This window comes from Lonchura striata, chromosome 1, assembly GCF_046129695.1.
Source record: "Lonchura striata isolate bLonStr1 chromosome 1, bLonStr1.mat, whole genome shotgun sequence".
NCBI lineage: Eukaryota > Metazoa > Chordata > Aves > Passeriformes > Estrildidae > Lonchura > Lonchura striata.
The window spans coordinates 156,049,146-156,063,900 of record NC_134603.1 but is presented as its reverse complement, the minus strand read 5'-3'; the positions used below and the strand labels follow the sequence as shown (position 1 = coordinate 156,063,900).

Here is a 14,755-nt window from a genome sequence, read left to right as displayed (position 1 = left end):
GGATGCTCCCTGAGCAGGGGGAGCAGATGTTGGCCACCAGAGCCAGGGTCACAGAGCCGTGGGATGTCTCCAGTCAGAGGGGATCTGTTGGGATCACCCAGCCAACTCCCTGCTCCTTGCTGGGTTATCTCAAATTTCCTTGGAGACCAGGACAGGGACAGCAGGAGCTGCTGCTGGAACACTCTTCCACCACCTTGGAAGGTGTAGGACCCTACAGCTCTGCCCGGAGCTCTTGGCCCAAAATCCCACTGAGATCCATCAAAAATCAAACACTGAGCAGAGGAAATATATGGAAAGCACCACAAAAACCCCAGAACTTTCCTTCAAGGCACCCTTTTCTGGTGGTTTCTTGTAAATGTGTGATTTATGGGATTCTTGGCTGTTTGGGGTGGTTTTGGGAGCAGCTGGAATTCTGACCCTGCTCCTGGTTTTTCCACAGGAGGTTTATCGCATCCCGAAGAAGAGCCAAGCAGAAAAGGAGAGCAGTGGTAAGTGCTCACCTTTTCCCATGTTTTCCTCTGCTCCCATGAAACTGCTTCATTTTCCCAGCTGGGAATGTCAGGGGATGTTCTGCCTCCATAGCTGCTCCTCCTGGGAATAGGGAGGATCTGAGTGGTGGGTGGGGAGAGATGGGGCCCTGAGGGTGACATGGAGCAACCTAGAATTAAAAACATGGAATTGGTGAGCTTGGAAAAGCCCTCCAAGATTGAGTCCAACCATCCCCCAGCACTGACAGAGCCACCACTGATCCGTGTCCCCAAGTGTCACCTCCACGTGGCTTCTAAATCCCTTCAGGGATGGGGACTCCAGCCTTACCCTGTCCCTGGCCATCGTTTTCCATGAGAAATATTCCCAATATCCAACCTGAACATCCCCTGGCACAACATGAGGCCTTTTGTAAGAGAGGCGAGCTCTTAATACCCAAATGATAAAAATTCCCTCCCTTTTTCCCCCGACAGCTGAGCGTGGGAGAGACACAGGGGGGCTCCGGGATCAGACCCCCACTGCCAAGAACCCCATCCTGAGCCGAGAGCGGGACCCAGAGCGGCAGAGCCAGAGCAAGGAGAGGAAGAGGCGCAGAGATTCCCTGTCCCCCCCGTCCTCGGCCTACGAGCGGGGCACAAAGAGGCCGGAGGACAGGCAAGTGGTGGCAGGGAGCTGCCATATTGCAGGGATGTGGGTAAAACCTGCAGGAAAAACCATCCTGGAGATCTTTGGAATGCCCCCTGAGAAGGGAGTTTTCTCCTGGTGTGTTGGAATCTGAGGTATTGATGATTCTGAGGTTGTAAAAGTCTCTGTCTGTCAGCCCCGCTGCCAAAGCAGAAGCCATAATTGGTCTGTGCTGTTTCCAGGTTGTTTATTCTGTTGATCTCTCACATGTTCTGCTGCCCTGCCCAGCTCTGTCCTGCAGGGCAGCGTGTGGGGCTCTGCCCTCAGTGGGATGTGACAAACATTAAATACCAGAAACTCCCTGGGCTGCATTTACAAGAACGTGCCAATATCTGTCACCTACGTTGGACAGTGTGTCCCCAGCCTGAACCAACAGAAAAATGCCAACACCACAGTGAGACATGGAGGGCATGAAGAAGGAGAAAAAGGACAAGGCACACCCAATTTCCTCCATCTTGTCCCCTTTGGACCCCTCATCTAGAAACCTAAAATTTGACTTTTGCACCCATGCCACACTTAATTATTACTGATATCAAACACTCAGAGCTTGTAATTCATCCTGTAAGATTGAAAACTCTTTTCCATGGACAGAGATCACAGCCAGTGTCTCTGGGGCTCTGTCCAGGGGGTTCCTGACCCCTGCCAGGGTCCCAGGGCAGCCAGAGGGAAGCCCTGGATTCCCACACTGGTGGTGATTTAATCCTGGTGGGAGTTGGGTGGTTCCTTGGTGTTGGTGGCTTCTTGTCTGGGATAACCTGCACCTCCATCTTCAGGTGTGTTTTGGGAATGAGGTGGGGATTGAGGAAAGCTGTGCCAACTCCTGCACAGAAATTAGGGATTGTGGAATGGTTTGGGTTGGAAGGACCTTAAAGCCCATCCAGTCCCACCCTGTGCCATGGGGACACCTTCCACCTTCCCAGAGTGCTCCAAGCCCTGTCCAGTCTGGCCTGGGACACTTCCAGGGATGGTGAATCCCGGAATTCCAGGATGCAGCCTTCCTAATACAAAGAGTTCCCTGGGTCCTTCAAAACCCATTCCCTTCTCCTGCCCCCTCATCGTGCTGGGAATTGTTCTGAACTTGGAGCAATCCCTGCCTGTACAGGAGGGAGCAGTGCCCAAACCAGGATTTCTGACTCCAAAATTTTCTTGACTGAGTGGTTGTTCCCTAAAAATACCTGTAAGGACAACAGTCCAGTCCTGCTGTGATCCCAGCAGGCTGCTGCCAGGTCTCCTGCTGAGCACGCGACTCCTAATGAAGAGAAGGAAAATATTCCATGTCTTGCAGTTCAGAGGGACTGGAGATCGTGTTAAAGGCAGCAGAAATACCATGGAATTTCCTTTAAAGAAGTCACTTCTCTGTTGTCCCTTTCAAAGCCACTCCATAATTAGGGAACAATTGGTGCCGAGTCAGCCAGACGAGGAAACCTCGCGTTGAGCTGAGCTGGGAAAGTTGGAAACATCTGGATCAAAAATACAGATGTAAATCTATCCCTCTTTAACGAGGCTGGAAACATCCCCAGGAAGTAAAACCTGGATTTTTGGGGTTGTTTTAAACAGAACAAGCATTTTTTTTGGGTGAGCAGCTGCTGCTCTGGCTCTCCCCCCTGTGCCGTGTCCGTGTTGGTGAAGGACCAAATTCCTCCTCTGGGAATGTTCTCCCCACTCTGAGCATCCCTCTTTGTTATTCCAAGGATTTAATAAGGAAAATAATCAAATAGATGGAGAAAGGAACGCTGAACCCTCAGTTTCCTTCTTCCCACTCCCTCCATGGCAGCTGCTTCTCTTCCAAACTCTCCAGGCAGTGCCAGGAAAGACTTTAATTAGGGAAATCAAACTCCTCCTGGCAATGAGGTTCCCATTAGTGGATCCTGCAGCTCCTCTGGGAATGCCAGGAAACAGCTCCAGCGGATCTGTTGGTAGCAATGTGCTTTTGATATGTAAATGGATCCCGGGAACACAGAATATATGGAGAATATCCTGGATGCTTTGTAGAATCCATTATATTAAGGCTGTAAAGCATTTTTCCTTGTAATCCCTGTTTTACCACACTCATAACGTCTGGAAATATCTACCTTTGATCTGAAATTTTCCTTGGTTGGGCTTTGATCAAAGTCCTTAGGCTTTTTTTCCCCCCCTCCTCCTTTAATTCCCTGGAAAAATCCCTCCAGCTGCAGCGCCTTTTGGGATGAAAACTGTTAAGGAATTAAGAAAACCCATCCACACCGTTATTTTTTGAAGCTGAAGCTGCGGTTTGGGAACGAGCAGAATTCCAAACAGGAATGTGCTGCTTGTGATTCCCTTGTTCTTTGCTGTGTCTGCAGCTCCCGTGTGGGGGTTCCACATGGGAAAGATGGAATTCTCACCCCAGCACTGGAATTTGGGAGGGAAGGTGCTGCATTGTGAGTTGCCCCTGTTTGGGATCCTTTTCCAAATTCCTTGTTTGTCCTGCTTTGGGAAAACATGGCAGAGTGTTTCCAGCAGGGCCTGCTTGGGACACCCTGCAGATCGTGACCTTCCCTTGGGTTCTCTTGGAGATGCTCCCTCCCTCTCCAGGTATCCTGGAACGGCTCCTCCAGACAACTTCCCTTGGCATCCTTGCACCTCCATCAGCACCAGGCTGACATTGGCCAATCCACTGGGATTGCTCATCCCTGGCTCCCTGTGGATGAGCAGGACCAGCGGGTGTTTCTCTTCAGATGGAAGAAAGGGAATGTTTTTAGGAATTCATGCTGCTGTTGGGCATTCCAAGTTTTCCACTGTCCCTTTTGCTGCTGGAGCCCCGGGCCTGCAGCTTCCTGAGGCCTCACAGCCGTTTTCCCTGTTCCCTTTATCCCAGGTACGACACCCCAGCCTCTTCCAAGAAGAAAGTCCGGCCCAAGGACCGCAACAAGCTGTCCACCGAGGAGCGCCGGAAGCTCTTCGAGCAGGAGGTGGCCCAACGGGAAGCCCAGAAACAACAGCAGCAGCTCCAAAACCTGGGAATGACATCCCCGCTTCCCTACGACTCCATGGGCTACGGAACGCCCCACCACAGCTTCATGGGGTACCCGCCGGGGTACCCCATGCAGGCCTACGTGGACCCCAGCAACCCCAACGCCGGCAAGGTGCTGCTGCCCACGCCCAGCATGGACTCCATGTGCTCTCCGGCGGGATACGAGCATTCCCAGACTTTGGTGGGGCACGCGGTGGAGCCGGCCCTGAGCACCCCGCAGCCGGTGCCCGTCGTGCAGCACGTGGCCGCCGCCGTGGAGGTGACGGCCGCGCCGCAGTACGTGGCGCAGGGCGACGCCGTGGTGCACCAGGAGGCCAACGTGGCCGTGCTGCCGGTGGCCGCGGCCGGGGCGGTGCAGAGCCAGAGTTACGGCGTGTGGGATTCCAGCCAGCAGCCCGCCGTGGCCGTGCAGCAGCCCTACTCCCCGGCCCAGTCCCAACCAGCCATCTACTACCAGGGCCAGACCTGCCAGACCGTCTACGGAGTGACCTCGCCCTACTCGCAGACCACCCCGCCCATCGTCCAGGTAATTCCAGCTGGGAGCTCCCCACGGGATGGGGGAACCAGCTGGGAAAAACACTTGAGTTACTCACCCTGTGCTTCTCTTGTTGGAGCATCTTCTTAGGTCTTCCCAGGGAGCTTCCTTCCCTGGAGTAGGGGGAAAGCACGTTCCAGGGTGTTTTCCGTCTTCAAACGGCATAAATTAGAGAATCGTGGAATCCTGGAACGCCTGGGGTTGGAAGGAACCTTAAAGAATGTCCAGTACCACCCACTACCATGGGCAGGACACCTTCTGTTATCCCAGATTGCTCCAAGCCTTGTCCAACCTGGCCTTGGACATTCCAAGGGATGGGAGATACTGAGAACATCCAGGGATGGGGGATATGGAACACATCCAGGGGTGGGGGATATTATTGAACACATCAAGGGATGATGATTCATTCCGTAGTTGTTTGGCCCAATCAGGAATTTGCAACTTGCAGCAGTATCTTGGTTTTTTTGACTGTTGAAGGGAGATTTGTGGATAAAAGCTGAGGGAATGTGTGAAACACAGATGTGGGAGCTCAGCTTCCGCTGGTTTTTAGAAGTAGAGTCTGGAGCTACCAGAATTAATGATAGTACAAAAATCTGAGGGTGATGTTGGGAAGGAATTCCTGGCTGTGAGGGTGAGGAGGGGCTGGGATGGAATTCCCAGAGCAGCTGTGGCTGCCCCTGGATCCCTGGCGGTGCCCAAGGCCAGGTTGGGTGGGCTTGGAGCAGCCTGGTCTGGTGGAAGCTGCGCTCCAGCAGTGAAAGTTTTTTTGGGAGCAGCAGCTGAGTGTGATTCCATGTTCCAGAGCTACACCCAGCCAGGTCTCCAGTACATCCAGGGCCAGCAGATCTACACGGCTCACCCGCAGGGAGTCATCGTGCAGCCCCCCACGGCCGTCACCACCATCGTGGCAGCCGGGCAGCCCCAGCCCATCCAGCAGGTGAGGATCCCAGGGGATGGGCAGGGTTTTCCCGTGGGATAAAGAGCTGCCAGGGCACTTTTTGTGATCCCTCACAACTTTTCTCTCCATCCCTTCCGTGCTGTTTGCAGCCAGAGCTGGTGGTCACCAACAACCTCCTGGATCTGCCTCCGCCTTCCCCTCCCAAACCCAAAACCATCGTCCTCCCTCCCAACTGGAAAACGGCCCGGGATCCTGAGGGAAAGATCTACTACTACCACGTGGTCACCAGGTGGGTGTGGGCATCGCTGACCCCTGTCCCCAAGTGCCACATCCACAGGGCTCGGAGGTCCCTCCGGGATGGGCACTGCACCCCTGTCCAGGGACAAGCCTTTCCATGAAGGAGTTTTCCCAATATCCAACCTGAACATCCCTGGCACAACTTGAGGCCGTTCCCTCCTGTCCTGTAGTTTGTTTTTTGGGAGAAGAGCCCAGCGCCCACCTCCATGGGAAGAGACACAGTGTTCCCAGTGTTTTTCCTCCATCTTTCCCATCAGTTTTGGAAAGAACCAGGTTTTGGGTCAATGCCTGTGAATTTACCTGAAATTAAAATTAATGTATGCTTCTAAAAAGGACTTTTTAAAAATTTCCAACACCATGGGAGGTGTGGGTGAGGATCCACCTCTGAAGGGATAAGCAGGGATATTTTTTCCATATCAGTTTCCTGCTGTCACTTCTTGCTCCTGGCACGCATTTCCCTGCATCCATAAATCTTTTCCGTCTCCCCTTTTGGATTCCTCCCTGCTCCCTGGCACACAGCAGAGCAGGAGACCTTCAAACACCTGGAATTCAAACCAGTGGAGCAGGAATTGGGGAATTGTGACGTTTGGAAGTCTTGGGATGAGATGAGGAGACCCTGGGGAGCCTTGGTGGAGGCTGAACCTTCCCTGGGCTCTCTGCTGGGATGTTCCCACCTTTCCATGCTGGGAATTCCATCCTGGTGATGAACATCCTTGATCCCACAGCGTCACCATGGTAGAAAATGGTGCAGATTTCTTTCCTTCTGTTCTTCCTGCTTGGTTTTAACCTTCTCCAACTTAGAAACCTTCAAACGAAGAGCAAGGCCGTGAATTCCATGTGCCAGGAATTCCGATGGCCGATGGAATCTGGGCGTCCCAGCTGATGGGATAATCCATGAGCAGTTTCTCTGAGGAGGTGACAGTGGTGTGTTTTCCTTCCTCCAGACAAACCCAGTGGGATCCCCCAACCTGGGACAGCCCCGGGGACGACGCCAGCCTGGAGCACGAGGCCGAGATGGACCTCGGGACCCCCACGTACGACGAGAACCCCATGAAGGTGAGGACACAAATCTTTGGGATAGGCCATGGGATGGGAGGTGGCAGGGGGACAGAAGTGACCCCGGATCCTTTGGAGTGGCTGCATTGGCCACACTCAGGGCTCGGCTGGAAGTTCTGCCCAGAATTCCATTACCTGTGTGGAGCTGGTCAGAAAAGTGGGAATGAGGGGGAGTAACACTGAAGAAGGACAAACTAATGGTGTAGCTCAGGAGCCTTTCCCATACCTTTCTGATTGCTTAAAAAGCTGGAGAAAATCCATGGAAAGAGAGGAATCAATTCTGTTGCTCTGGTGCTCCCACATTCCTGGGGTTTCCCTGGAGGTGTTGTCCATCCTGCAGCACCCAGGAGCATCCCACGTGGCTGCTGTTGTCTTTCCATGTGCTGCCAGGATCCCAAGGGTTAATCCCATTCCCAGAACACCTTCGAGTGCTCCAGCCAGGAATCCTGGCGAGTTCACTCCGACGAAATTACGGACAAATATTTATCTCCCTGGAAAAAAGTTAATTGGAAAATGAGCTCAGAGCTGGCACTCCCCGCTCAGCCGAGGGGCTGTTGCTTCCACAGAGGAATCCAGGGAAGCCTTTTCAAGGATTTTTATCCCTGGATCAGTGTCACCTTTGTACCATGACATTCCCTGATATTCTGGGATCTTGGTGTTGCAAATATTATTGAAGGATATTGGGATTGAGCAAGAAAATGTTAATTGGAGGCTCCAAAGGGAGATTTGAAGCTGGAATGGCTGGGAAATGCATCGCTGTGGAGGGATGAGCTGAAGTTCAGTGGTGGAGAGCACCTTGGAGATGTTTGGGAACATCCCTGGGATGGGACTGAGGTGCTGAGGAGAAGGTTGGGCTCTTCTGAGCAGGGAAATCAATCTGTGCTGGTGCTTTCCAGCTTGGGAGGTGTTTTCCTATGGAATTCTGAGGGTCTCAGTGCTGCCTGCACAGCAGAGGGAGCAGCAGGGGAAGGTGCTTCCATGGATGTGGGCTTTTATCCCATTAATTGGGATAAAGAGGAGCTGAGGGCCGAGGTGACCATCCCAGGGCTTCACCTCAGGCCGGACATGAACAGGCTGCTCCTTCCAGGCTTTGTTGCTCACTCCAAACCCAAAATCCCTGATTTTTCCCGAATCCCTCATTCCTAAATGAGCCGTGGCTGTGGCTGACCTCAGGCTGAGGTGGTTCCTACTCGCTACGGAGCTTTAATTCCTTTTCTTCTGAGCCAGGATGGCCGGAAGGTCGGGTTTTTCCTGGCACTGAATTCCCATGCTTGCAGCTCCTGCCTCCAATGCTTCCACCCTGAAATTACAGCCACATTCCTTGGATGTTTTACCCTCCTCCCCACCCCACTCCACACCTTTCCCAGATGGATTAAACCCACCCAGGAGGGATTAAACCCACCAGTACCGTGTCCGACAGCTGCTGCTGCTGCTCCCGGTGTTCCCAGGCTGTGGAGGAGGATTTTGTTGGAAAAGCACAAGAGGAGTGGGAAGCCAGGATCACTATTCCCTTTAAAGCACGCTTGAAATCTTGTTTTTCCCTTGGAAAATGGCTTTCCTGAGGGAGTGGCCCAGCGGGAAGGCTGGCAGGGACACCAGGCTGGATGCTGAAGGTTTTGCATCCTTTTAGATGGAAAAAATTTGGATTTGGGATGGATTGGTTCTCCATGGAAAGATCTGAGCTGCTGGAAAAGAGAATCCCAGGTTTTCCCAAATGTTTGGCTTCTTGATCCCCTCCCAGGCTGGTTTTCTCCTCATCTTTGTGGCTTCTCCATTCCCATCTCCTCCAGAGGCTGGAAAACAGGGACAGCACCATTCTGGGGATTTTCCTGTGTTAGTTTTCCTGGCAGCCTTTGGATTATGGGATTTCACTTTGGAGGGGTGAGGGAGGAAGGCCTTGATGTGGAAGTTACGATATTAAAATAAGTTTAAAATGGAATTTTAGCCTAAAATTAGGAAGAATTCTCCAAGGAGGAATTGGCACCTTGGCATGAGGAAGAGCTTGGAAACAAAGTTTTCATTTCTCCTCCTCATCTTTCCCTGCCAGTTTTGACACCGATTTTTGCCCTGATCCCACGTGGAGAGGGGTTGGATGGGGAAGGATTTTGGGGTGGAGAAGGGATTGGTGGAGAAAAGTTTGGGGATGGAGAAGGAGTTGGTGGTGAGGAAGGGATTTCTGATGAAGAAGGGATTCATCATGGAGAAGGAATTTGGGGGTGGAGAAGGATTTGGGGTGGAAAAAGGTTTGGTGATGGAGAAGGAATTTGGGGGTGGAGAAGGATTTGGTGGGGAAAGGATTGGAGATGAAGAAGGATCTGGGAATGGAGAAGGATTTGGGGCAGTAGAAGGGGTTGGGAATGACAAAGTGGGAATGACAGGGGTTTGGGAATGACGAGGGGTTTGGGAATTATGAAGGGTTTGGGAAGAGTTTGGGAATTACGAGTTTGGGAAGGGTTTGGGAATAGCGAGGGGCTTGGGAAGGGTTTGGGAATGCTGAAGGGTTTGGGAATGCTGAGGAGTTTGGGAAGAATTTGGGAATAATGGGTTTGGGAAGGGTTTTGGAATAACAAGGGGTTTGGAAGGGCTTGGGAATGATGAAGGATTTGAGAAGGTCTTGGGAATGATGAGTTTGGGAAGGGTTTGGGAATGATGAAGGGTTTGGGAAGGGTTTAGGAATGACGAGGGGTTTGGGAATGATGAGGGGTTTGGGATTTTTGAAGGGTTTGGGAATGATGAGTTCGGGAAGGGATTGGGAAGGGTTTGGGAATAACGAGGGGTTTGGAAGGGGTTTGGGAATTATGAAGGGATTGGGAAGGGTTTGGGAATAACAAGGGGTTTGGAAGGAGTTTTGGAATGACAAGGGGCTTGGGAAGGGTTTGGGAATTAGGAGTTTGGGAAGAGTTTGGGAATAATGTAGGGTTTGGAAAGGGTGTGGGAATGATGAGTTCAGGAAGGGTTTGGGAATGACGAAGGGATTGGGAAGGGTTCGTGAATGACGGGTTTGGAAGGGGTTTGGGAATGATGAGGGGTTTGGGAATTACGAAGGGTTTGGGAGGGGTTTGGGAATTACGAAGGGTTTGGGAATTACGAAGGGTTTGGGAATGACGAGTTTGGGAAGGGTTTGGGAATAACGAGGGGTTTGGGAATGACGTTTCCGTGGAGCTCTGCAGGCTTGGTGCCGGAGCCATCCGGAGCCATCTGCTCCCCATTCCCGGCCTTTTGAAGTGCAGCCGAGCCCGGGGCTGAGCTTTGATGTCCCTGCTCCGGCCGAGCCTGGCCATAAAACCTCCCTGGCCATAAAACCTCCCTGGCTGATTCACAGCCCGGCCCTCTGCTCTGGCCTTCTGCAGCTCTGCCCTGCAGCCAAGCACATTTTTAGGGATTGAAAGGGATTTTTTTTTTTTCCCTGCTTTTTTTTTTCCAGCTTTTAAGTACTTGTAAAAAGTGGGATTTTTAAAATGAAAAGAAATATTGGGACATCATCAAAGAGCAGAAGGAGAAGGGAAACCTCCCCCGGCTTTCCAAACCTTTAACAAAATCCTTTTGCTCTTCCCGTCCTTACAATCTGGGATGACCTGGATCCAAGACCTCTCCCAGAAATTGGTGCTGGTGCAGGGATGCTGCTTTTCCCTTCTTAGGCTCCAAGGAGATGGCAGAGTTTGGGATGGGAGCGTGTGGGAGGTGGGTGTGGATGCAGCATGAAGGGATGGGCTCCGGGATGCAGCTGGGCTGGATTCTACCCCGTTAGTAAATCAGGGATCAGTACTCAGGAAAGCAGCCAGAAATTCCTAGAAAATTCCCTTTATCTTGACTGTAGCTAAAGATAATCCGTGTGAATGCTTGTGGGCAGCCCCAGCCCTTCCAGGGAATTTCTGAAGGAAAATCCACCACCACAGAACTTATTCCCACTATGGACCTGCCTGACTTCCCCAGGACCCGCTCCTGCTCTTTTTTTCCAGCTTTTTTTTCCAAAGAAAACAAAGAGCAAGGAGTGGTCCCTGTGCCTCCCAGGCCAGGAGTGTGCTGGGAATTGTGCCAGGATTGGGCTGGGAAATGTGTTGGGACTGAGCTGGGGAGTGCCAGGAGCAAGGCTGGGAAATGCTGGGACTGGGCTGGGATCAGGCTGGGAATTGTGCCCGGATTGGGGTGTGGAGCATGCCGGGACTGGGCTGGGAAGTTCACTGGGATGAACTGGGAAGTGTGCCTGGATCGGGCTGGGAAGTTCACTGGGATGAACTGGGAAGTGGGGCTGGATCAGGCTGGGAAGTTCACTGGGATGAACTGGGAAATGTGCCTGGATCAGGCTGGGAAGTTCACTGGGATGAACTGGGAAGTGGGGCTGGATCAGGCTGGGAAGTTCACTGGGATGAACTGGGAAGTGTGCCTGGATCAGGCTGGGAAGTTCACTGGGATTGGACTGGGAAGTGGGGCTAGATCGGGCTGGGATTGGACTGGGAAGTTCACTGGGATGAACTGGGAAGTGGGGCTGGATCAGGCTGGGAAGTTCACTGGGATGAACTGGGAAATGTGCCTGGATCAGGCTGGGATGTCCACTGGGATGAACTGGGAAATGTGCCTGGATCAGGCTGGGAAGTTCCCTGGGATGAACTGGGACGCTGACCTGAAAGTTCCCCAGGATTGAACTGGGGAATCGCCAGGGCTAAGCGAGGCTGGGATAAGGCTGGGAAGAGCACCAGGACAGGCAGGGAAGCTCATGGGACCAGGCTGGGAAGTCCCTGCTTTGGGTTGGGAGCGTGCTGGCATTTGTCTGGGAATTGTACCTGGATCAGACTGGGCAACGTGCCGGCCTTGGGCTGGGAAGGGCGTTGGGAATGGGCTGAGGAGGCGCTGGAAGGGGCCTGGGAGCTCCTCGGAATTGGGCTGAGGAGCTCATTGGGATCAGGCTGGGAAATCTGGATTGGACTGGGGAGTGTGCTGGTGTTGGGCTGGGAATGCCCCTGGGAATGTCCCTGGGCTGGAAGCTGTGGGACAGGAGCTCTGTCCCCAGGGTGGAGTCAGGGCAGCGTTGCCATCCCTGTGTTCCCTCTCCAGTCTTCCAAGAAGCCCAAGACGGCGGAAGCCGACACGTCCAGCGAGCTGGCCAAGAAGAGCAAGGAGGTGTTCAGGAAAGAGGTGAGGGATCCCACCCCGGGAATGGGAATGGGAATGGGGATGGGATGGGATGGGATGGGATGGGATAATGGGATGGGATGGGATGGGATGGGATGGGATGGGATGGGATGGGATGGGATGGGATGGGATGGGATGGGATGGGATGGGATGGGACGGGACGGGATGGGATGGGATGGGATGGGATGGGATGGGATGGGATGGGATGGGATGGGATGGGGCTGTAGGTGGGATGGGGTGGTGGCAGCAGGGGGTGGATCCAGCGCTGTGTCCCGCAGATGTCCCAGTTCATCGTGCAGTGCCTGAATCCCTACCGGAAGCCCGACTGCAAGGTGGGCCGGATCACCACCACCGAGGACTTCAAACACCTGGCACGCAAGGTGGGAGCGTGGGAATGTGGGGGGACACGGGGACACGGATGCGGGAACGTGGGGACGTGCAGGGTACGGGGACATGGGACACAAGGAGACGGGAACACGAGGAGAATGGGAACATGGTGGCATGGATACAGGGACACGGGGACGTGGTCACACACAGGACACGGGGACAAAGGATGTGGAGACATGGAGGGTACAGGGACATGGGGACACGGATACAGGGACACGGGGACACAGGAATGTGGGGACAGAGGGACACTGGGATGTGGGACATGGGGACACGGATACAGGGACATGGGGACACAGGAATGTGGGGACAGGGACAGTGGATACGGGGACAGGGATGTGGGACATGGGAGCACAGGTACAGGGACATGAGGACACAGGAATGTAGGGACATGGGGACAGTGGGATGTGGGACATGGGGACACAGGAATGTGGGGACAGAGGGACACTGGGATGTGGGACATGGGGACACGGATACAAGGACATGGGGACAGTGGGATGTGGGACATGGCAGCACAGGGACACGGGGATGCTGAAATGGGGACACAGGGACATGGAATGTGGCACTCGGGGACATGGAGGCTGCAGGTTCACTGGAATGTGGGAAGAGGGGACATGAGGGTTATAGGGACATGGGGAGCAGGGACACGGCGATGTGGGGACATGGGGACACCCAGGAGAGACGGATGGGGACACAGGAACACGGGGTTCAAGGAGTTGGGAACGTGAGGAGCATGGGAATTTGGGAATACAGGGATGAGGGGACATAGGAACATGGGGACACGGGGATAAAGGGACATGGGGACACAGGGACATGGGGATGTGGGACACCAGGACACGGGAAGTCCAGGACACAGGGATCTGGTGGCTGTAGGGACACAGGGATGAGGAATAACGAGGAATATTTGGGCAATAATAGTGAATAACTGGGAAATAATAGGTAAATAATATGGAGGAATAATAGGAGATATTTAGGGAATATTTGGGGAATGAGCAAATATTTAGGGAATATCTGGGCAAAAATAGAAGAATAATTTAGGGACTATTTGGGAATAAAAGGAAGTATTTGGGGAATTACAAATATTGGCACAACAATAGCAAATATTTAGGGAATACGTGGAAAGTAATAGCAGATTGAGTATTAGGAATTATTTGGGGAAAATTTGGGAAGTAACAGAAAAATAATTTAGGGAGTAATATGAAAGAACAGGAAATATTTGGGGAGTAATGGGAAAATAGCTTGGGAATGTTTGGAAAAGAACAGCTGATATTGGGAGAACAATAGTAAATATTTAGGGAATATTTGGGGAATAACAGGAAGGATTTGGGCGATAATATGACAGCAGCTCAGGGAATATTTGGGGAATAATAGGGAAATAGCTTGGGAAATGTTTGGAAAATATAGCAGATATTTGGGGAACACTACCAGATATTTCAGGAATATTTGGTAAATAGTTGAGGAATATTTGGGAAACATTTGGAGAATAAAACAACAATAACTTGGACAGTATCTGCAAATAACAGGGAATATTTGGGGAATAATAGGAAAATAGCTTGGGGAATGTTTGGAAAATATAGCAGTTATTTGGGGAACACTGCCAAATATTTCAGGAATATTTAGGGAACATTTGAGGAATGTTTGGGAATGCTTGGGGAGCATTTGAGAAGAATTTGGGAAATATCTGGGGAACATTTGGAGAACAATATAACAATAGCTTGGGCAGTACCTGGAAATGAGAGGGAATATTTGTGGAACAATTAAGAAAACAGCTTGGGAATGTTGGGAAAATAACAGCAGATATTGAGGGAATAATACCAAGTATTTGGGGAATATTTGGGGGATAGGATGACAACGGCTCAGGGAATATTTGGGAAGAAGAGGAAGTATTTGGGAAATAGGAGCACAGTAGCCTGGGGGTGCCAGGTCTGGGATTGGTGGGAATTTTGGGAGTGACCCGTGACATTCCCGTGGCATTCCCGTGACATTCCCGTGACATTCCCGTGGCATTCCCGTGGCATTCCCGTGGCATTCCCACAGCTGACCCACGGCGTGATGAACAAGGAGCTCAAATACTGCAAGAACCCCGAGGACCTGGAGTGCAACGAGAACGTCAAACACAAAACCAAGGAATACATCAAGAAGTACATGCAGAAATTCGGGATCCTCTACAAGCCCAAAGAGGACACGGAGCTGGAATAGCCCCTGGAATCAGCCCCGGCCCTCCCGAGCCACCAACCTGTGAATTTATTATTATTATTATTAATTATTATTATTATTATTATTATTATGACAA

The 14,755-nt window shown here is 52.1% G+C and overlaps 1 protein-coding gene across 1 annotated transcript in view; it reads left to right on the top strand.

Moving 5' to 3' along the window:
• The window catches only part of SETD2 (SET domain containing 2, histone lysine methyltransferase), a 50,579-nt gene extending 35,824 nt beyond the window's left edge, over positions 1-14,755 (top strand). The window contains exons 13-21 of the mRNA XM_077789996.1: positions 440-488; positions 960-1,140; positions 4,007-4,688; positions 5,500-5,634; positions 5,745-5,884; positions 6,837-6,948; positions 12,001-12,081; positions 12,357-12,458; positions 14,500-14,755. Of these exons, the coding sequence (XP_077646122.1) occupies positions 440-488; positions 960-1,140; positions 4,007-4,688; positions 5,500-5,634; positions 5,745-5,884; positions 6,837-6,948; positions 12,001-12,081; positions 12,357-12,458; positions 14,500-14,661 (1,644 nt within the window). The 3' untranslated portion in view covers positions 14,662-14,755. The remainder of the gene's footprint in view (positions 1-439; positions 489-959; positions 1,141-4,006; positions 4,689-5,499; positions 5,635-5,744; positions 5,885-6,836; positions 6,949-12,000; positions 12,082-12,356; positions 12,459-14,499) is intronic.